We start from the raw sequence: 21,229 nt of genomic DNA on the forward strand, positions 1-21,229 counted from the left end.
ATTTACCACCTAGTGTTTGGCATTTTGGTCCGTAAAATATTTTACACCGACTATCGTTTTGTAGCCCCTCATGTAGTTGCCACTTTATGGTTGCCAAGGTTATGACATTATAATATACTTTCATTCTTCTAGTATTTATTAAGATGTACATCAATTATGCAGTAACTTAAAAGATACTTGAAGAGATCTGCAAGATATTGTGACACTTGTTATGGAATTATTGGATTTAATGCAAAAACCGGTATAATCGAAAAGTCATTATTGGGTTAAACGCTTTTAAATGGATTTGTGATTTTAATTATTTGTTAGTATTAGTTTGGTTTCCGTAAAGGTTAAATTGATAATTCAAAAAATATTATATGAAAATTATTATTTTACTCTGAATTATATAACAATGACTTTAATGTTATCTACCCTATTTCATAAATTCTAGTATTACTTTTGGTTGTTGGCAACACAGACTAGCCTTTCTGCCTCTCTATTGTGACACCTTCTCTCTTTTTGGGGCACAAATAAGTATTACACAAATAAGTTTATGATTATGTGAGGATTTTCTCACTGATTAAAGTGAAATCTATTAACAAATTCTTAAGTGATTTGGTTATTAATTTAGCGTATTCACAAACCAATCTCTGAATAAATCCAATTGATAATACATGAAACCTAGTGCAAATAAGTACTATGTACTCATAGCATTTTATTTTATTTTTGTAAGAAATCGTAATTTAAAAGTTTTAGCCCAAAAAGGTAGTACTAGTTAGACCAACTCATGGGCTGGATTACTTCTAGAGTAGCCCAATATCTACCGGATCTCAGGATGGCATTTTCGCGGCCCAAAAAGAAGTTACCAACTTAAAAAGCCCAGCATTTAAGATTCTGCGGATTTGGGAAATTTTGTTGCTTCTGTACAAATCGGAATCATATATAGAAGCTCTTGAGATTGGAATACCAATCAGAGAAACTGAATTCATCTCGTCTATCTTCAAGCGTAACGTTCCTCAAATTTTTCAGTGGCGCCGCCGCTAACTGTATGTCTTCCCGCTTACACCTTTCACTATCCAGTTTCTATTTGGTCTCTTCATTTTTATTTTTCTGCATTCTGCTTCAAGTTTGAATTTCTTCATGCTTTTTGGACAAAAAGTTTGCCTAGCCGCTTGTGAATGGATAGCTGAGGGCTGCAGTGTGAAAAGTAATTGACTGGCTTAACAGTTAACACTAAGCAGTTTTAGTTATATATGTCTACTTTTGAGAATGTTCTTGCGTCTTTTCTCTTCCTGCTAATGTTCTACATACATTCTCGAAATTCCCACATGTTCTCAAACTTTTGTTCTTCTTTTGATAATTATACCTTCCAAAATAGACTTGATAAAGTTCTCCAACTTATGCTTTACTTTTGGTCTGCAAAATCTGCTCACGGTTTTTTTTGGATTTTTGGGATGAAATTTCAAGTTGACCTTTTTTTTAACAAAGGTACAGGGACATATTAGTATGAAGGGATCACTTCAAGCGATTAGAGTTGGGTCTTTGAGGTTTAAAGTTTATCAATATTAATGTGCATGCTCACATCTATAAGTTGATTTTCTCCTACTTCGAAGGAGGGGGAAATTTGTTAATTTCCATTTATTCTCATAGAGGGATGTATATATCATGTGTTTTTCTTTTCAGGCCATTTTTTTGGGTTAGTTTCTTAGGTTTTTTGGATACCAAAGCTAAATTAGTGTTTCATGCTTTCTGAAGCAGCAATTGATGTCCCTATGATTAATTTTATTTTTAACATTGTTCAAGTTTGCAATTGTATCACATATATGATTACGTTTTGACGCTCATGTAAAATGGCCACCAAACACATGTTCCCTTATTGATATCATGTTCTGTTTTAGCCAAAACTTTTATGCCACCAGTTGGACATGGAACTTTTTCCTCCAAGGCACCCAATTTCTTACAAATTCTTACTTTTTTTGTTATTTTCAAATATTATGTTTTTCAAATTGAACATTGTACTTCTTTTTTGAGTGCAAAATTTGTATCTTTTGACATAATTTAAAAGTCTTTATAAGTTGAATAGGTAAAATCATCTTATCTTATGATATGTCTGTTAATAAGAAAATTAATCCATATCCACTATGGGAACTAAGAGTCTTAAGACATACCAACTTCTGAAATAAAAAGAAAGAACAGGATTTCCCCCTGTTTAGGCAAGACTGTTGTGATTCTTCAACGTGGTGTCATGTTTAAACTCCTAGCAAAAGTGTTCTCAATACATTGAGTGATCTGGTTCATTTTACTGTAGTTATGTATGCAATGATTCATGAAAAAATATGTATGCTAGTTATACAATAAGTGTATTCTGCCAATTTCCGTTAAAAGGCTTCTTAATCCTTTCTTGACAAAGTGGCAAGCTGAAGTTTTTTAATTTGGATAGCAAGCTAAGAGTGTTCATCCTGTTTTGTAGAAGAGAGCTATATGCTTATTAATCCGCATAAACACCATTGCTCTAGGTCTTATCGGAGCTCAGAGCCTACAGTTTAAAGGTTGATCTTCTGAGCATAAGGCCATAAGCTACTCAAGCTGCAAGGAGGACAAGCAGTAGTCTGACTCATTTTGAAATTGTTATCAGAAGCTGTGGTCACTTCAACCTCTGTGAGTGTGAGCCAAATCGGAGAATAGGCTAGAAAAGGGAACTGATGGCAGGCAGTGGTGGAAATCTTAGTTCCAATCAGTCATCTGTGTCTCATCAAGCTCCCAAAATCCTATTAGCCAAACCTGGACTTGTCTCCGCCGGTAAGTTCAACCGTGGTGGACCTGACGATGATTCTGCAGCTCACCGCCCACGTCTTCCCTCCGTTGGATCTCTTAATCTTCTCTCTGACACCTGGGATTTCCTCACGGATCGTTTTCTCCCGTTTCTAACGGATAATACAGACTTTACAGTAGTGGGTGTGATTGGTCCTCCAGGGGTTGGGAAGTCGACGATAATGAACGAAATTTATGGTTTTGATGCTAGTTTGCCTGGAACTCTTCCTCCGTTTGCCATAGAAACAGAAGAATCAAGGGCTATGGCGAAACATTGTACGGTTGGCATTGAACCACGGGTTTCATCTGAACGGATTATACTGCTTGATACACAGCCTGTTTTTAGCCCCTCGGTTTTGGCTGAAATGATTAGACCAGATGGCTCATCAACCATACCCATAATAAGCGGTGAATCTTTATCGGCTGAGCTAGCTCATGAACTATTGAGCATCCAGCTTGGTGTTCTTCTGGCATCCATTTGTCACATTATATTGGTGGTATCAGATGGAGTCCATGATGCTAGCATGTGGCAACTCATGTCAACGGTTGATTTGCTAAAGCATGGGATACCTGATCCATCATCTTTAACCCTTTCTCATCCTCAAAGCTCTGAGAAAGAAAGCAGAGACAGAATTCTAGATAGTGGAGGAGAGTACATGGCTGATCCAGTTTTTGTGCATACAAAGTTATGCACTGAAGATCTAGCACCATGTAATCTTGTTCAACTGAAGAAGGCACTAACACAATTCTTTTGCTTGTCATCCTTTGTGGGATCAGAAAACCACAACACTGCTAAAGAGAGTCAAGTTTCTGCTGTTTCTTCCAATGTTCAAAGTGCTGGTCGAGAATCTGAATTTTTAAAATTATTTCTAATTCCATCTAGAAATAAGGATGATTCCTTGAAGCCTCAGTATGAAAGCCACATTTCAGCATTATGGAGTTTGCGGGATCAGGTTTTGTCAAAGAGAGGTCCGTCATTCTCAAGGACTGTGTCTGAGCGTGATTGGGTGAAAAATTCTGCCAAGATATGGGAAATTATTAGGAATTCTTCCATTATTGTGGACTATTGCAGAACTCTTCAAAGTTCAGGCATGTTTAGGAGGTAATAATAGCTTTAAATTTTTCTCTGTTTATCTGGGCTGTTGAACAACAAAGGTCCTAAATTATGAAAGACTTTCTGGAGTGTTTTCGCATACTCTATTACAAGTCCCACAGAGACTTAAAATTTAAAAAATATCAGAAGCTGTGCAATATCCCACCTAATGTTATAGATTTTGATCCGTATTCTACATGCTGACTAATTTAGGCTCCCAAAATACTATATCGTTTCGTAGTCCCTCAACTTGTTGTCGCTTTATGGTTCCCAAGTTTATGACATTAGAAACATTGGTGTATGTATCTTGTTAAATATACTTCCATTCTTCTAGAATATACTAACATGTATCGATTATGCAATAACATAAAGATTCTTAAAGAGATGTGCAGGATATGGTCATCTGATGCCATGCACAGCTGATTTCGGTACAAAAATGAGATATTTCACATTCTGTGTTTACTTTGTGGAAAGAATACAAGTTGTGAGGTAAGGCAGATGCGAAAGAACTCTATTTTAATCAACATGGGTTGTGGTGCACTGATGGAAATACTTCACCCTTAACCAGATGTCTCGGGTTCGAGCCCTGGGTATGGAGAAAATTTTGTTGGGAGCACCACCCCCAAATGGGCCCTACAGAGCGTGATTTAGATTTAGTCGGAACTTCAATGTAGGCTTTGGACACCGGGTGGGAAACCAAAAAAAGAGGAAGAAAGAACTCTAGCATGTAAGGTCTCCTGACCCACGCACAACGGCTTAATTTCTTGTGTCATGCTTGGTTAATTAGTATGACGAAGAGAAAATGATGTAGGAAAGCTCTGTTTTAGTCTTTTTGGTTAAATTGTCATACTATAAAGGAGCTAGAATAGATTGGATTGAATCATTACTAGAGCAAAAAAATAATATCTCAAATGGTCACTCAATTAAAAATAGTTTTTTTATGAAGTCGCTCAACTTTGTTTTACTATCCAAAAGTGACTTAATTAAAATGGTAATTTTCTTAGAAAGTCACTCAACGTTGTTTTATAATCTAAAAATTAATATTTTACCTAAAAAGTTCCAACAAAGATTTGTTATGGTAAATAGTTTTCTTAATTCACCTAGAAAGTCCCAACAAAGATTTACTTGGATCTGTTTGTAGACCGATGTTTGGACCTTGAAAACATTCGTTCTTATTCCTTTTTCTCATCTAAATTGGAAATATGACAATGCTCCAATGAAAAGGAGAAATTAAACGTAGTTGCTTTTCACTCTTTGAATTTTTCAGTTGGTGTTTTCAATTTTCATCTTTTCTTACAAAAATAAAATTTAATTTCTTAGTTTGTCTTTACTTTACTCCAAGTATTTTTAAAAATAGAAAAATGCAGTTATAACTGACGCATATACGTCATAGTATTTAGAGCCTGTTTGACATTGCTGCTAAAAATAACTTATTTTGAGAAACCCTTTATTAAAATGACTTTTCAAAAAAGTGCTTTTGAAAAAAAAAATAATTTGTGTTTGACTGATTCATTTGAAAAGAGTTTTTCATAAACAAATTGCGTTTGTTTGATTTTTATTTTATTTTTAAAATGTTTTTGAGGGTCAGATAAAAAAAAGGACAACTATTAATGTATTTCTAACATTAAATTTATTTTATAGAGAAAAACTATTTTAAATATCTATTATAAAAAAAAAATTATTTTTATTAAATAAAAAATGTACATGTTTAAATTTTCAATCAATATTATAACTTTTTTGGGAGTCAGAAATCTTTAATTGTTCTTTTTTTTCTTTTTTCTAATCTTGTAAAATATTATTGTTAACTTTTTTCTAATTCTGCAAAATAATGCGTAAAATAATATATAATAATAATAATATATATAAACGTAAAATAAATTATAAAATTTATTATATAAATATAAAAAAATCTTAAATAAAATTTAACCAAACTTATGAAATATGCTAATTAATATATATATATATATNTATATATATATGCTCCCAATGATAATCTGAGGCATCTGTTTGTAATACCAAATTATCATTTTCATTTGGTAATCTAAATTCTAAGCTTTGGTAACTTCGAACATTCCTTTTTTAATTCTTTTTACACTGAGTGTGTTCATCAGTCCATCCAGCAATTTCTTTTTTCTTTCTTGTTCTTCAATAATGTTCCGACAAGATGTTGATGTTTTTTGACCAGATGTTTTGTTTCTGCTTTTGCTTTTTAAAATAGCACAAATTTTTAGTTCTGATCCGCTAAACACTAAATTTTTCAACAAAAATATTTTTTTCCCCTCAAAATAAGTGTTTCTAGACTTCCAACAACAATGTCAAACATACTCTTACGCAAAGTTAACGTGAACATTCACTAATGGCGAAGCTTAGAGACCACATATTGAAAAAATTTATAATTGAGGCTGAAACTACAACTAACACAGCTTGAATTTAATCTCTGAAACTGTAGTTTACCCTTCAAAGTTCAAATTACTAATAAAGAAGCCCAACCTTTGTGAGTTCCAAAGAAACAAATACTGTATATTATATGTAAAAAAGAGAAGAAGAAATTTTGAGAGTCCAAATTAAACATTTAGTGATGCATGGTTAGACCAATGCTGGATTATTTGGTGATGTTAATTAGGTAGCAGTTGTTTATGTTGAAGCAACAGAGCAGTACTAGCATTAATTAAAGGGTATGTGATTGGGAGGATTAGGCAAAATATGCATCTGATGAAGGATTTGTTCAAAATTATCATTGGGCTTGTCAATAGGATGAGTGTGCATGCCTTCATAAGTAGTCACTACAACTGTTTCATCTTTGGAAAGGCGCTGTACTTGTTTCTTCACATTGCATCCTTCATGAGTACATCTGTAGTAGCTTCTGCAGTACATGTTTCAATTACTTATTATATATATATGGAATTTAATTAGAACAAAAAACTTTTAACAACTTGATAAGAAACAACAAAGTTTAAACAATATTTTCAAAGCTAGAAAATTAAAATCAGTAGAATCACAAACAATACACAAAATATTTTTCTCAAACAAGAAAATCAAGTGTTAAGGACATTATTTCCCGCAAGTATCCGAGGTTAATGGAAGATATCCTCCCAAGATAAAACAATCTTATTCACCGGTGTATTGGTACCTATAACCATGGTGTCAGCGAACCACTCAACGACAGTAAAGTACATAGCTTTAGTAGTACGTAGTATAAGTAGTCTAGAAAATTGGTTGTTTTAAAACGAGAGGAAACACCTCTATTTACAACAAAGGGTGGTGTGAACAGATGCTTATTGTGCCTTATTGAAAAGTTCACAACCTTTTCGGAAAGGTCACAACCTTTCATAAAAGTCAAAAAAATTTCATAAAAATTGCAACTCTTCATAAAAATTTCAACTCTACATTTTCCATTCACACCTTTTAAAACTCAATAATAATAACTTATTTAAATTAAATTAAAGCAAAATAAAAGTGTGTTCATCCATGGAACTCGATCTTTTATATGTATAGCCTATAGGAGAAACATTAGGTATGAATTTCAACAAAGACAGACGCACAAATGAGTGAATCAACTATATACAGTCACATTCCCTTTGTTATTAACACCTGATCTGATCGATCATCTCTTTGGTTTAGTGTTGTTAGAAATTCATGATATACCAACCTAACCTAACACGTACGGGTTATATATGGCTGCTCTAACGTAATATTATATATGACAGAAGAAGAATATTTTTGGGTACTGATTTAAATTTCCTTTCATATACAATATTAGTAAAAGATGGATGAGATAAAATTTATTACCTTGGGTAATTGTTGTTCTTGACAGCTTTNAAATATTTTTCTCAAACAAGAAAATCAAGTGTTAAGGACATTATTTCCCGCAAGTATCCGAGGTTAATGGAAGATATCCTCCCAAGATAAAACAATCTTATTCACCGGTGTATTGGTACCTATAACCATGGTGTCAGCGAACCACTCAACGATAGTAAAGTACACTTAAAATACTAGCTAGATTTAGCAGTAGTAGAAGAAGTCTAGAAAATTGGTTGTTTTAAAACGAGAGGAAATCCCTCTATTTATAGACAACAAAGGGCTTATTGTGCCTTATTGAAAAGTTCACAACCCTTTGGAAAAGTCACAATCTTTCGGAAAGGTCACAATCTTTCATAAAAGTCACAACTTTTCATAAAAATCGCAACTCTTCATAACAGTCGCAACTCTACCTTTTCCATTCACCCCTTTTAAAACCCAATAATAACTTATTTAAATTAAAGCAAAATAAATGTGTGTTCATCCAGGGAACTCGATCGATCTTTTATTTGTATAGCCTATAGGACTATGAGAAACATTAGGTATGAATTTCAACAAAGACAGACGTACAAATGAGTGAATCAACTATATACAGTCACATTCCCTTTGTTATTAACACGTACGGGTTATATATGGCTGCTATAACGTACGTAATATTATGACTAAAAACTATATGACATAGAAAAATATTTTTGGGTACTGATAACAAGCTATTAGAATACAGTTTAAATTTCCTTTCATATACAATAGTAAATGATGGATGAGATAAAATTAAATGAAATGAATTACCTTGGGTAATTGTTGTTCTTGACAGCCTTTTGTCCATATTTTCTCCATCGATAACCATCATCAAGTATATCAACCTGACTTTTAGTTTGAAAAGCAAATCTGGGCTTCTTCATTTTCTTATTCTTAACCGATAAATTATGATTTTGCACTACTCCCATCATCTCATCACGGGACGTCGTCTTTAATCCCCCATTCATAGAGTTGTAACCAACAACAACATTCTCCATCCAAAATAACACCAAATTAGCAAGGGGTCGATCGGGATTTATATATATGACTTCTCTAATAATAATTTGACACACTCTATTATATATATATATATAGTAGAGGAAAGACGAACGAACGTAGTTTCATCAAAAGGTTAAACTTGTAAAATAAATATAGACTACTACTTCTATAAAAAAAAAAATACTAGTGAATTTTGAAGGACGACTGGTATTTGTCGTGTCTACTAGATTAATTAACGTGGAAAAATTACCCGGCGGCTCAGTCTAGTCATCCTTAACTATGAGAATTCAAAAATAGAAATATTTTGACCACCTACAGGTATTAGGGAATCTTAGTACCTCACCTTATTGGTGACAGTTCGATTTTCATCCTAATTTCTCATATGTATGAATGGTATTTTATTAAAAACAGTTTAATTTTCATCCTAATTTCTTATATGTATGAATGATATTTTATTAAAAAATATACGATTAGATTGCATTTAAGAAATATAATAAGTAACATTTATCCCAAAAAAATATTTTAAAATGTCAATTACTAATTAGAAAAGGATTAGTAAACCATTAATTGTAGGTCAACCTAAGAACAAAAAGAAAAAAGAGGTCATTCTAAGAAGGTGGACACGTTTAATTCCATTAGCAAATGTACCATATATATATTTGTTCATTGATAATAAACCAGTTTATACTAGTATGATATTTCAACAAAATAAACAGTAGTATATTTGTTCTTTTAAGTCGGTACACATCATCAGTTGTAGAAATTAATAACATAATCCTAATCCAAGTTTCACGTGGCAAAGAAAATATTACTTATAGTATTTTCAAATGAATTTTTTTCTATTAAAAAACCTTTTACTTTTCTCAAGCTAAAAAATACATGTCTTAAACGCTAACTTCAACTTTTTTCAATTTGTACTTTAAAAAACATCACATATTCACGTTATATCGTTTTCCCAAACACCTCTATATATACTAAGAATTCTCTTTATAATTTGATATGTGCCAAAAGACTTCTGTTTGCCTTCAAATTCCTTGCCCAGAATTATCAATTAATTATCTTTGTTCTTGACGAGAGAAATCATATCTGACACCATAACATTTTGACTACGTGCTCTTATTGATAAAAGAAATTTATTAGAGCCTCCCCAATAATATAACATAGTTGGACAAAAATATATGACACCATCAAATTTAATAGAGTTATTAATGGACAAAGACAATAGTTGTACTATAGCTGCACGTGCATTGGAATAAGGTCTGATATAAGACTATTCATATTCGTAATAGTACTGCTAAGGGTAAAAATATTAAACTAATTAGTCACATTTAAAAAATATTACTCCCCGTCACAATTTTTGTGGCATTTTTCAGATTTTGAGATTCAAACTAGCTTATTTTTTATCGTAAAATTTTCATATATATTTTGAATTGTCTATTATTATAACTTATAGTATAGTACTTTTTACGTAGTTCAAAAATATGTAAATTTCATTTCAAAAAAATTGAAGATTTCATACGCAAATTCTTGATCAAACTTAAAGTATTTGATTCTCGAAAAATGAAAAGTGTCACATAAATTAGGTGAGGGAGAGGGAGTACTAAATATATATATGTAAGATTTATTTGTTAAAATATGTCAATTATTACTATTAGAAAAAGAGCAGATGCATGTATATACGAGGTGAGATTTACAGTTTAAGTAGAGGTGAAGAAGGAAAACTAGAAAAGAGCTAGGGTCTTTCTAAATAAAATTTACGGTCTAAAGAGGTGGACAAGCCTTCCATTTGCAAGTAAACAAACATATTATATTTGATCTATAATTTTCTATCGGTAAATAAATAATAATTCAGGTGGAGTGGATCATATCTGTAGAAATTACATTATACTATCCGATTTGTACACGGCAAAGGAAGTTTTAAATTTTAATCTTATCATGATCACATGGTCATTTGAGAAAAAAACNTAATTGTGTCATGTAGCAAACTATTTGCCAGCACCTCTCTCCCTCAAACTCTAGCTCGCCACTCTCCTCTCTCGCTCACTCCCTCTGTGCTTGCCTCTCTCGCTTTATACAACAGAATTGTATAAATTGCGTTTCTGTTTGTATAAAGCGCGAGAAAATTGTATATACATATGCGAATAAATATATATTCGTCCTATACACTTATAATTATACAATAAAAATATTCCCCTGCACAGTTTTATGTTTGTATAATGTATAATTTATGTTTGTATAAAGCGAAAGAGAGATCTGAAGAGGAGCCAACGAATTATACAATTGCTTCTTTTTGTATATATGTATAGCGAAATAGGCAACTTTCAATTGTATATGTATAGCGAATTATACATATATATGTTTGCTATGGAGCGCAATTATGCAAACTTTGCTATAGCATACAAATATGATTTTTTTGTTTGTTATATGTGAAAGTTGCTCATTATTTAATTATGTTTTGAGAATTAGATATTTATTAGGAGTAAGAAAAAATGAAAGAAAAGAGAGGTGAGTAAGAGAGAGATGGCAAAAAGGTAAAGAAGTGGACCCATTATCCAAGTGTCAATTAATTAATGGAGGGTCACACAACTATTGTTGGTTGGACCTCTACCATTGTAAAATTTTTCAGGAAATGAGTATGTAAAAACAATAACACTCACTCTTTTGTATTCAAATAATCAACACGAAAACATGTTGTACTACAACATTCATGTCATTTTTATAGGGAAAAGGGTCTGATATATCCATTAACTTTGTTGTTTTGAGTTGATATATCCCTCGTTATAAAAGTGACTCATATATACTCTTGTTATACAAATGACTCACACATACCCCTTTCCTCTAACGGAAGTGAAACAAATAATTTTATTTTAATTTTTTAATTATTTTTTTGAAAAAAATATAATCCAGGGTATATGGATTGTACCCCACACATATTTTTTTTTTTGACTTTTTTGTTTCAACGACTAATTTAAATTTATTATTTTGATCGTCAAATTTATTTATATTTCACTAATTTTCTTGTAAAATTTATTATAGATGCCCCATTTTTTATTTTTACAAATACAAAAAACTAAATTACAATATAGCCGTAAAAAATAGTTTTAAATTTTTTCTTTACACTAAAGAATGAAAGAAAAAAGAATAAGAAACTCAGATAATGATAATCAAAGAAGTCAAAAAAAATTGTATGAAAAAGATTAAAATTTACCTTGAAATTTGCTAGAAGGATCATATATATACCTCTACATGATTTTTTTTTAAAAATTGAAAGTAAAATAAAATAAATGTAAAACTATTTTTTTCAGTTCTGTTAGATGAAGGGTATATGTGAGCTCATTTTGTAACGGTAAAGGTATATGTGAGACATTTGTGTAACGGTAAGAGTATATATGTGTCACTTTCATAACAATGGGTATATCGGCTCTAAATGACAAAATTAAAGGGTATATCAAACCCTTTTTCCATTTTTTATATGAGCTAGTTTGACTTGACACAAAATTTAAGAAAGAAATGAAGAATTGTGGTCTAAAATAAGTGATAGATATTTGTGTGACTATAAATTATTTCATTAAAGGTAAAACAAGATTTTTTAAGTTAAATTGTTACTTAATATAAAAATGTGTCATTTTTTTTGGATCCACTAAAAACGAAAGTAAGTCATATAAAATGAAATAGAGTAACAATTCTTAATTTCATCACTATTTAATTAAGGGAAAATGCATAAGTACCCCCTAACCTACGCCCAAAATCCCTGAGACATACCTAACCTCTACTAAGGTCCTATTACCCCCCGAACTTATTTTTTAATTAATTTTTTTACCACTTTTTGGCTTACGTGGCAATATAAACCAGATAGGTTGAAAGCTTTGTTCAACACGCGCTGGGCCCCACTTTTTCAACTTTCTAAAAAGTAATCTATCAGTTCAAAAGTAGCTTTTATACTTTCCAAAATTTCAAAAAGCTATCACTTTATGTTTTAGATAAAAATATTATTTATAATCTACTTTGTTAATATATTTTTAGTTAGTTTATAGATTTCAATGTTTATATATTTTATTTCAAATTTGGGCTTGTAAAATTTTGTAAATATTATATATATAATTTTATTTTAATTATAGATAAAAAAATATTACTTATAATCTACTTTGTTAATATATTTTTAGTTAGTTTATAGCTTTCAATGTTTATATATTTTATTTCAAATTTGGGCTTGTAAAATTTTGTAAATATTATAGATATAATTTTATTTTATTTATAGATAAAAACATAGTACTTATAATCTACTTTGTTAATATATTTTTAGTTAGTTTATAGCTTTCAATGTTTATATATTTTATTTCAAATTTGGGCTTGTAAAATTTTGTAAATATTATAGATATAATTTTATTTTATTTATAGATAAAAGCATAGTACTTATAATCTACTTTGTTAATATATTTTTAGTTAGTTTATAGCTTTCAATGTTTATATATTTTATTTCAAATTTGGGCTTGTAAAATTTTGTAAATATTATAGATATAATTTTATTTTATTTATAGATAAAAAATATTACTTATAATCTACTTTGTTGATATATTTTTAGTTAGTTTTATAGTTTTTAATGTTTATATATTTTATTTCAAATTTGGGCTTGTAAAATTTTGTAAATATTATATATATAATTTTATTTTATTTATAGATAAAAAAAAATATTACTTATAATCTACTTTGTTAATATATTTTAGCTAGTTTATAGTTTTCAATGTTTATATATTTTATTTCAAATTTGGGCTTGCAAAATTTGTAAATATTTTATGTTGTATTAAGATCCGAAGTTACAATTATATTGTTATAGTTTTCAAATTTGAAGTTAACAATTTACTTTGTAAATATTTCGTTTTGTATTTAGTTTGACTGCATCCTTTAATCTTATTAATTTAACATAATGAACGTTGATATTTCAAAAAAAAAATATATTTTGTACTCATGTGAATTTTACCGTCTTTACGAAAATTTCTATTCATTTAACGTTCCTTAAGTTTAGCTTATCACACATGTAGGTGAAAATATATTTGATCTCTTTTTCAAACACCGTTAAGTTGTAAAAAACCGAAAAAAAACTGAAAAAAATCCGAAAGAACCGACTAAAACTGAAACCAAAAAAATCGACTTTGCGTGGTTTGATTTGGTATTTAGATTTAATAAACCGACATAATTGGTTTAGGTTTTTTTTTAATGAAAAACCAAACCAAACCGACCTATGTACACCCCTACTTCTAAGTCATCAAGAATCGTGGTTGAGTTCAAAGGTTAGTTTTTCTTGATTTTATTTTGTTAGCTTTTCGAAGAAAGGAGCAATTTAACTTATGATAATGGAGGTTTTTTTGTCCAAACATGAAGAACAATAATAAAGAAGAAGACAATTGAGTTAATATTTATTTTTTTCAAGTTTATTTTAACACATGGCCAATTTTTATTGGTCAGTGTTGTCTAAAAACTGCACCCACACGCCTAACATAGATGAAGTCACGGACTCAGCCACGTAGGCCGAAAAGTAGTAAAAAATTAACCAAAAAATAAGTTCGGAAGGGTAATAGGACCTTAGTAAAGGTTAGATGTGTCTCAGGGATTTTGGGCATAGGCTGAGAGGGTACTTATGCATTTTCCCTGTAATTAACTATTATAGTTTGCAACCATTTATTTAAGCTTGAAGAACTTGTCAAATGTAAGAGTTTTAGTATTCTAACCAAAACTAGTTGTAGATTCATAGTGAACATACTGTACAAATGGATCTCAGTGATGGTTAAAAATTCGTCTTGCTTCTGAATCGAACATGCAACGAAAATATTATACTAGTAATATTTAACATATCAACCTGAATTTTGCTCGCCCTGCCCTGCATAGCTTCATTTAGAATTTCAGTTGTAGTTCACCTGCCCTGCCCCACCCCGTATGCGTTGTTAATTGGTTGAGGATATTGTTGTCAACAGATATACTATTATCAAGTGAAGATGTTAGGCTGTTCAAAATACAAGTTCCTTTCACTTGTTTTGATGTTACTGCTAATAATGGTTGATCCAAGTTCACAACCTCAAGTAAAAGAAGAAAACGGAGTTAAATCTGCTGTCTTTTGATCACCAACGATTATGCTGGAACCTGGATCTGTCTCTAACAAGTATTACAACAACATTGACTTCCCTAAAGGCCATATTGCTGTCAAAAGTTTTGTTGCTGAAGTAGTTGATGAGGCAGGGAATTTGGTACCCCTCTACGAGACATATCTTCACCACTGGGTTGTTGTAAGATATTATTATCGAAAAGGTGTGGGGTTCAATCAATCAAATTTTATTGTCAAAAGAAATTCAGGGATATGTGATGAAGGCCTTCCTCAATTTTTGGCCTTGGATCAGAGACCCGAAAAACAATCACCTATGTTCCAGACCCTTATGGAATAGAAGTTGGTAATCCAGTCGAAGTACCTCCTGGATATGAGGAAAGATGGTTGTTCAATATACATGTAATTGATACACGAGGTGCAGAAGATAGATTGGGATGCATTGAATGCAGGTGTGATCTTTATAATGTTACCAAGGACGAGAATGACAGAGTGATAGAGCCAGATTACATCGGAGGCCTGAGATGTTGTTACAATGAAACAAGATGCAGGGTGAAAGACGGATTCCATGGATTGAGGAGAAACCTGTACCTGAAGTACACAGTGAAGTATATTGATTGGGTTGCCTCCATTGTGCCTGTCAAAATTTATATACTTGATATCACTGATACATGGAAAAAGCCAGAAAAATCGATTGCCACTGTGGCAAGACATCACTGCCAGGTGTGAATGATAATTCAGCTCATAGCTGAAATCATTTTTAGCTCTTTGCTACTACCTAAATATATCTGGTTAATAGTTAGTTAATTTCTTTCACTTCAGATAGAATATTTAGTGGAATCATGTGCTGCATATGTTGCAAATGTTGATTGCACTCATACAAAGAAGATAAGCATAACTTTTCCTAGTGGCGGAGATATCATCTACGGAACTGCACATCAACATACAGGAGGGACTGGGATGGCACTCCATGGAGAGGTACTCTGAGCTATTATATTTTGTTTCTTTGGTCATGTTCGGCTTACAATCTGGATTACTTGTATACATTTCTTATAGATTTTCACATGATGAACCTACTGATGAAAACAGAGGTATTAGTACAAAAAGCTTTTCCTTTTAATCACCGTCGAGTGTTTATTGTGTTTTGATTATCACACTGTGTTGTGTTCTTATTCATCTATTGTAGGATTTGCATTGTTTCCCTTGCTGTTCGCTATGTTTCTTATATTTATTTATTTATTGTACTTGGATTTGCTACATTTGAGCCGAGAGTCTTTCACAAACAATGTCTCTATCTCTACGAGGTAGTGGTAAGGTTTGTGTACAGTCTACCCTCCCCAGACCCCGCTTGGGACTACACTGGTGATGTTGTTGTTGATACTTGGCTTGTTGCGTGCATCTTAACTCTGGTTGATCGAATCCATATTGAATTTCATTCTCTTAACATCAGATAAAAGAAGTGTTAGCATTCATTGCATGACATGATTGCCGTACTTCAGAAGATTATTTGGTTGAGTTTGGTGTTGATTATTTTCTTAATTTCTTCTTCTCTGTTTCCGCTGCACTGGTCTAGGATGGACGTGTCATATGCTCGTCTCTTCCAATATATGGGGAAGGAAAGGAACCAGGAAATGAAGCTGGTTACATTGTCGGTATGTCTAGTTGTTATCCTAGACCTGGCTCTATCAAGATCTTGGAAGGGGAGCCTGTAACTTTACTGTCAAACTATAGCAATGCCCAGAGGCATACAGGAGTGATGGGGTTGTTCTATCTCTTGGTTGCTGAACCATCATCGAAGCCTAACTCTATCCTGAGTATATACTGATATGATGTTCTCTCCATTTGGTGACTCTGGTCCCTTCTTTTTGGACACGTGTGTTGCACTTGTATGTCAAGTTACCAAATTACATGATTTTGTAATATAATGTCAATATTACTAAAATAAACTTTGAGTGAATGATGGTATATATTATCCATATTAATAAAGTACAAGTGTTTGTGAATGACATATCTTTGGATCTTTGTATAGTGAAATGTTTATCAATGTTATGATGACGGAATATTATCTGAATTTACGTATGAATGATAAAGAAAAAAAGAAAGGATAATAATATCTGGTTTCAGACACTTCGATGCAATTCTATGATTTTGGTATAAAGAAAAGAGAAAGGATGCAAGAATGTGCAGATTCACCCCTGGATGTTTACGAAGAATGCAGATACAATTTTTCGTCACCCACAGGATGTTCATGTTCGTATGAGAGTTGATTTATATTTATCATTATCTATTCATTGAACTTCGCTAAATGATGTAAATTAACTCATTGAGAACGTGTTGTATTGTATACACATTTTTGGATAGTCGTACTGTGTATACTCATATGGGATTTTTATTTCCTTTATGAAGAGGTCAAGAAAAGGAATGAATCTAGACAATAATATGAATACTTCTTTTTTGAGATACTATAATCATTTTTCCCTCAAAGTCTCGACGGTAATTAAGTTGTACTCAATTTTACACTAGTGAGGATGATAGAAAAGCTGGTGGATTCATTGCTAAATTCAAAGAACAGATTAGCCATCAGAAAATTGAATCATTTAGATGATAAAGCACAATCAATTTTGCATTGTCCACTAAGAATCAGATTACAATAAAAATACCTGTAAAGAAGCAGTAACAACATCCTATCCTTGGAGAAAACGCATTTGGGCCTCTTTGGGCACATACTAACCTAACTGCTTCCTTTTGAAGTTTGGTTACAAGAATTAAATTATACACCACAAAAGGTGAATTCATGGACAAGAGGTGAAATAATATCCCTAATCTCTTCCAACGCTCGAGCATTCTTGTCAATGGAACTGCTAAGAGAAGCCCATTTCTGCTTAAAATCAGCAGCAAACTTTGGACTAACTACACAGAGAGTGTTGTACAGGTCTTTGATGTTATTCTTGAATGGAGTTCCAGACAAAAGTATGCGCTTCTCTGTTTCAACCTTTCTCAAAGCTTTCCACACAAGACTCTGCTCATTCCAACCATTCTGCCCTTCTTCAAGGACCAGAAGACCAGGAAATTTTAGAAGTATTTCTCTAGTCTCTTTAGCATAACCCTCTCCATCTTCTCCCGTTAGAATTCTGAACAAGTCATAACTGATTCCCAAAACACTTTGACTTTTCGCCCAAGATTGCAGCTTCACCATGCGTATAAGGTGTGGATTTTTTTTCACAGCATGGGATAAACAGTTAAAGACACCAACAGTACCTTCATCTTCCTTTAAAGAGAAGTCCTTGTTGTTCAAGTTGTGGAAGGGAATGTACACCGCCCATTTCTGGAACTTGGCTTCCCATTTAAGAAGCAAATTGGATGGAGCTATGATTACAGGCCGACACTGTGGGAACAACTTCAGAAATGACTGAAGAAACACTATGGTGAGTCGGGTTTTTCCGGTGCCAGGTGGGTGTAAGATAATGCCTCCCCCCTTACTCACAGATAGGGGCTCTCTCAGCCTCTCAAGAGTTATATCTCCAGCAATGTTGTTCCACATGAACTCAAATCCTTCACATTGATGAAAATACATTGTCGCTTTGGCATTTTGGGGAACTAAATCCCACACGGTTCCTTCTCCATAAAAATCAGAAACTCTGAAGCCATGAACATCCAAGAGTGATGGCGACTCTTCAAAATATTTTCTTTCATACCTCCCACGAGTTCTCTGAGCCTGCAGATGACACAAAAGTTCAAGAATTTAAGAGTGAACCATAAATAAATTGGAGAACAGAGTTCAAAAAATATTTGAAAAGAAAAGTGCTTGATAGGACAAAACTCGTATACTTACAAAAGGAGGGAAGATGTACTTCCTCTCCAAATGGACATATGGACAAACTGAGCAGATGAGTCCAATTTGTTCATCTAGAACAAGATGGTGGTTCCCCATCTGACAATCACTTAGTTGTCCACTCTGCATCGGCGAAACAGATGGATTTGTAAAGCCAATATGTAATTCTTTGATACACATGTTCATTTCAACAAAAAGATTGTCAACCTCCTTTTCCCATTCTTCTTTCTCCGGAGGAAGAGGTTCCTGGACTTTAAATCCGAATATTAAAGGACGTGCTTCTTTGACAAAAACATGTTCCTTCTTTTCAGGAGGAGTGACTTTATTATGATCATTAACATTTTTTATTGATTTAACAATAAACTTCAAAAACTCAGACTCTTCAAAAATCTTCTTCCGATTCTTTCGAAGAGCATCAGTTGAAGATCTGAATTCTGACTCGGAATATGAGGTTGTATCAGTAAACTCTTTGGATTCGACTGTCGCCCTAAACATGCTTGAAGTAGAAGGAACAACCTCATATGTTGCATTCAACATCGGAGCAGGCTTCTCCCTAATGACAACAACATCAGGATCACTCTCCTCCTCCTCCACCCTAATGGTAACAATATCAAGATCACTCTCTTCATCCTCTTCCTCCTCCTCCTCCCTAATGATAACTACATCAGGATCACTTTCCTCCTCCTCCCTAATGATAACAACATCAGGATCACTCTTCTCCTCCTCCTCCTCCCTAATGATAGCAACATCAGGATCACTCTCATCCTCCTCCTCATTCTCCCTAATGATAACAACATCAGGATCACTCTCCTCCTCCTTGATAACAACATCATGATCACTCTCCTCCTCATTTTCCTCCCTAATGATAACATTAGGATCACTCTCCTCCCCCTTCCTAATGATAGCAACATCAGGATCACTCCCCTCCTCTTCCTCCTCCTCCTCCTCCTCCTCCTCCTCCCCCTCCTCTTCCTCCTCCCTAACAACATTAGGACCATTTTCCTCCTCCTCCTGCTAGCTAATGATAACAACAACACCATCACCATCACTCTCCTCCGACGACGAATCTGCACCATCATTAGATACTTCTTCAACGAAAGGTTGATTCGTGAAGAACTCACGAGTTCCTAGACTGAACTTTCTCTGCCCATTATTTTCCACATTTCTCTCGTCACCTTCGGAAGACTCCATATTTTTTCTTTTCCTTCCACAACTAATATTCGTAGGATTACCACTTTGACTCACTCTGTTCCTCTTTTCAATTATCTCCATCATATATTTTAAAGATTGTTGTCTGGTCCTCCTTTTTGAAACAGACTCATTCCCTGAATCCATCTTCCGCACCTGATTCAAACTACACAATTTTTATTATCAATCAAAATGAACAAGAACAAGAGATAACTCTATTTACAAACACTAACCTGAATAAAGAAAACTTTTTATGCTAGAAAATAAAGAATCGAAAGCTTTGAATTCTTGAAACTATTATAACAGAGTAATAGAGGCTGATGAGTTTGAAATTGAATGCATAGAAACTTTTATATATAGAATGAGATAGAGTAACAGAACAAAAGAAACGTGACTTATATGAGTATTTTATGCGTGAGAGAAAAACGAGAAAAGAGAGGAAAAACAAAAATTTATGAAAAGTGTGTGCAATTTGTGACAGATTAGAATCTTCCAACAAATCATGATGATGTAAAGTGTGAACATTAACTCTTCCAACTGCATCACGTGAATTCACAGTCAAAATTTGTGTGTCTTCATCAGCAAGGGTATCTTTGGGAAAAAATATTTTTGTTGTTCCACTTTAATTTAATTAGTGTACAACTTTTCCAAAATTGTGAAAACCACATTAGCTATGCCATTTAGTTTTAATTCATATCATTTAGTTATACCTTTATTACTTTGAATGTCAATGTTATTTGTGTAAATTATGTAATTACTTTGAGTAAAAAACTGACGATCAATGATGAAAAATATATACTTTAATTATGGACATCCGTATGCGTCCACCCCCGCCCCCCCACATTAGGTTTTGGAAAAAATGAGATCAATGATTATAGACCACTGATCTAAAAGATTTTAGGATTGTTTACAACCTAGATAAAGCAAATGATAATTCGGCGATGTGTCGAATGGATCGACGATCACGACCTAGCTCACCTAAACTTCCAGAACAATCGGATGCAGGAGTCAAGCCAAAAGGCGAGAAGAAGTTCAACTCGGCGGATCACCAAGTCGATCAGTGATCCTGACTAATTTCGTCGAGTGGACTCCGTGCTGAGATTTTTAGAAGTTTTTGTGAACGTATACATTCATTTTTTTAAAAGAGAAAAGGAGCTCCCAGAGAGTGTATTCCCCAGTTTTGAATGCATGACTGTCTGATGGCTGAGGATAGTAAACTATGGGACATTTTTCTGACTGTTCTTACATTCCTAATATTGAGTTAAAGGAGGGAGATATCACAAAAGTTGTTCCAAAAACTCAAACATAGTATAGTGAGGTTGATAGAAAGAAGATTGAGAAAAGCTACAAGGCAAAAAAGTTTTGGTATGTGGTATAAGAGTGACGAATACAATAGAATCTCTACTTGTGAATC

At 32.9% G+C, this 21,229-nt stretch overlaps 4 protein-coding genes and 1 pseudogene across 6 annotated transcripts in view; 2 read left to right on the forward strand and 3 right to left on the reverse strand.

The window, feature by feature from the left end:
- The window catches only part of LOC125862319 (cytochrome c1-2, heme protein, mitochondrial-like), a 924,866-nt gene extending 907,790 nt beyond the window's left edge, over window positions 1-17,076 (reverse strand). Inside the window, exon 1 of the mRNA XM_049542370.1 lies at window positions 17,073-17,076. Within this exon, the coding sequence (XP_049398327.1) occupies window positions 17,073-17,076 (4 nt within the window). The remainder of the gene's footprint in view (window positions 1-17,072) is intronic.
- On the forward strand, window positions 901-4,413 carry LOC125862306 (uncharacterized). 3 transcript variants are annotated; one of them, XM_049542349.1, is made up of 3 exons: window positions 901-1,028; window positions 2,453-3,895; window positions 4,279-4,413. In XM_049542349.1, exons 2-3 carry the CDS (start codon window positions 2,685-2,687, stop codon window positions 4,307-4,309), a joined length of 1,242 nt encoding a protein of 413 aa, XP_049398306.1. In that variant the 5' UTR covers window positions 901-1,028; window positions 2,453-2,684; the 3' UTR covers window positions 4,310-4,413. The 3 variants fall into 3 exon arrangements, with proteins under 3 accessions (XP_049398306.1, XP_049398307.1, XP_049398309.1); XM_049542350.1 differs by having other exon boundaries at window positions 953-1,028; window positions 2,499-3,895; XM_049542352.1 differs by lacking the exon at window positions 4,279-4,413 and having other exon boundaries at window positions 1,014-1,028; window positions 2,453-3,919.
- LOC125862341 (probable WRKY transcription factor 45) lies at window positions 6,547-8,676 on the reverse strand. Its single transcript, XM_049542398.1, has 2 exons — window positions 8,474-8,676; window positions 6,547-6,749 (listed from the first exon to the last, which is right to left on the reverse strand). Exons 1-2 carry the CDS (start codon window positions 8,668-8,670, stop codon window positions 6,551-6,553), a joined length of 396 nt encoding a protein of 131 aa, XP_049398355.1. The 5' UTR covers window positions 8,671-8,676; the 3' UTR covers window positions 6,547-6,550.
- LOC125862760 (uncharacterized) lies at window positions 14,692-16,620 on the forward strand (annotated as a pseudogene).
- A 489-nt stretch (window positions 17,077-17,565) lies between the features above and the next one.
- On the reverse strand, window positions 17,566-19,962 carry LOC125861278 (SNF2 domain-containing protein CLASSY 3-like). Its single transcript, XM_049541214.1, has 4 exons — window positions 19,688-19,962; window positions 19,248-19,360; window positions 18,628-19,094; window positions 17,566-18,510 (listed from the first exon to the last, which is right to left on the reverse strand). The coding sequence occupies exons 1-4, from the start codon at window positions 19,960-19,962 to the stop codon at window positions 17,566-17,568; spliced, it is 1,800 nt and encodes a 599-aa protein (XP_049397171.1).
- Between the last annotated feature and the right edge of the window lie 1,267 nt (window positions 19,963-21,229).

The sequence above is a fragment of the Solanum stenotomum genome, chromosome 4 (genome assembly GCF_019186545.1).
Source record: "Solanum stenotomum isolate F172 chromosome 4, ASM1918654v1, whole genome shotgun sequence".
Lineage (NCBI taxonomy): Eukaryota > Viridiplantae > Streptophyta > Magnoliopsida > Solanales > Solanaceae > Solanum > Solanum stenotomum.

What these genes read in the sequence shown, in the direction of transcription:
- LOC125862341 (XM_049542398.1), bottom strand. Translation starts at nt 8,670, where the DNA reads ATGAATGGGGGATTAAAGACGACGTCCCGTGATGAGATGATGGGAGTA. An exon ending in AAGAACAACAATTACCCAAG is followed by an intron (nt 6,750 to 8,473) that starts GTAATTCATTTC and finishes CATGTACTGCAG; the next exon opens with AAGCTACTACAGATGTACTC.
- LOC125862306 (XM_049542349.1), top strand. Translation starts at nt 2,685, where the DNA reads ATGGCAGGCAGTGGTGGAAATCTTAGTTCCAATCAGTCATCTGTGTCT. An exon ending in AGTTCAGGCATGTTTAGGAG is followed by an intron (nt 3,896 to 4,278) that starts GTAATAATAGCT and finishes AGAGATGTGCAG; the next exon opens with GATATGGTCATCTGATGCCA.
- LOC125861278 (XM_049541214.1), bottom strand. Translation starts at nt 19,962, where the DNA reads ATGGATTCAGGGAATGAGTCTGTTTCAAAAAGGAGGACCAGACAACAA. An exon ending in AATGATGGTGCAGATTCGTC is followed by an intron (nt 19,361 to 19,687) that starts GTCGGAGGAGAG and finishes TGCTATCATTAG; the next exon opens with GGAGGAGGAGGAGGAGAAGA. An exon ending in AGTACATCTTCCCTCCTTTT is followed by an intron (nt 18,511 to 18,627) that starts GTAAGTATACGA and finishes TGTCATCTGCAG; the next exon opens with GCTCAGAGAACTCGTGGGAG.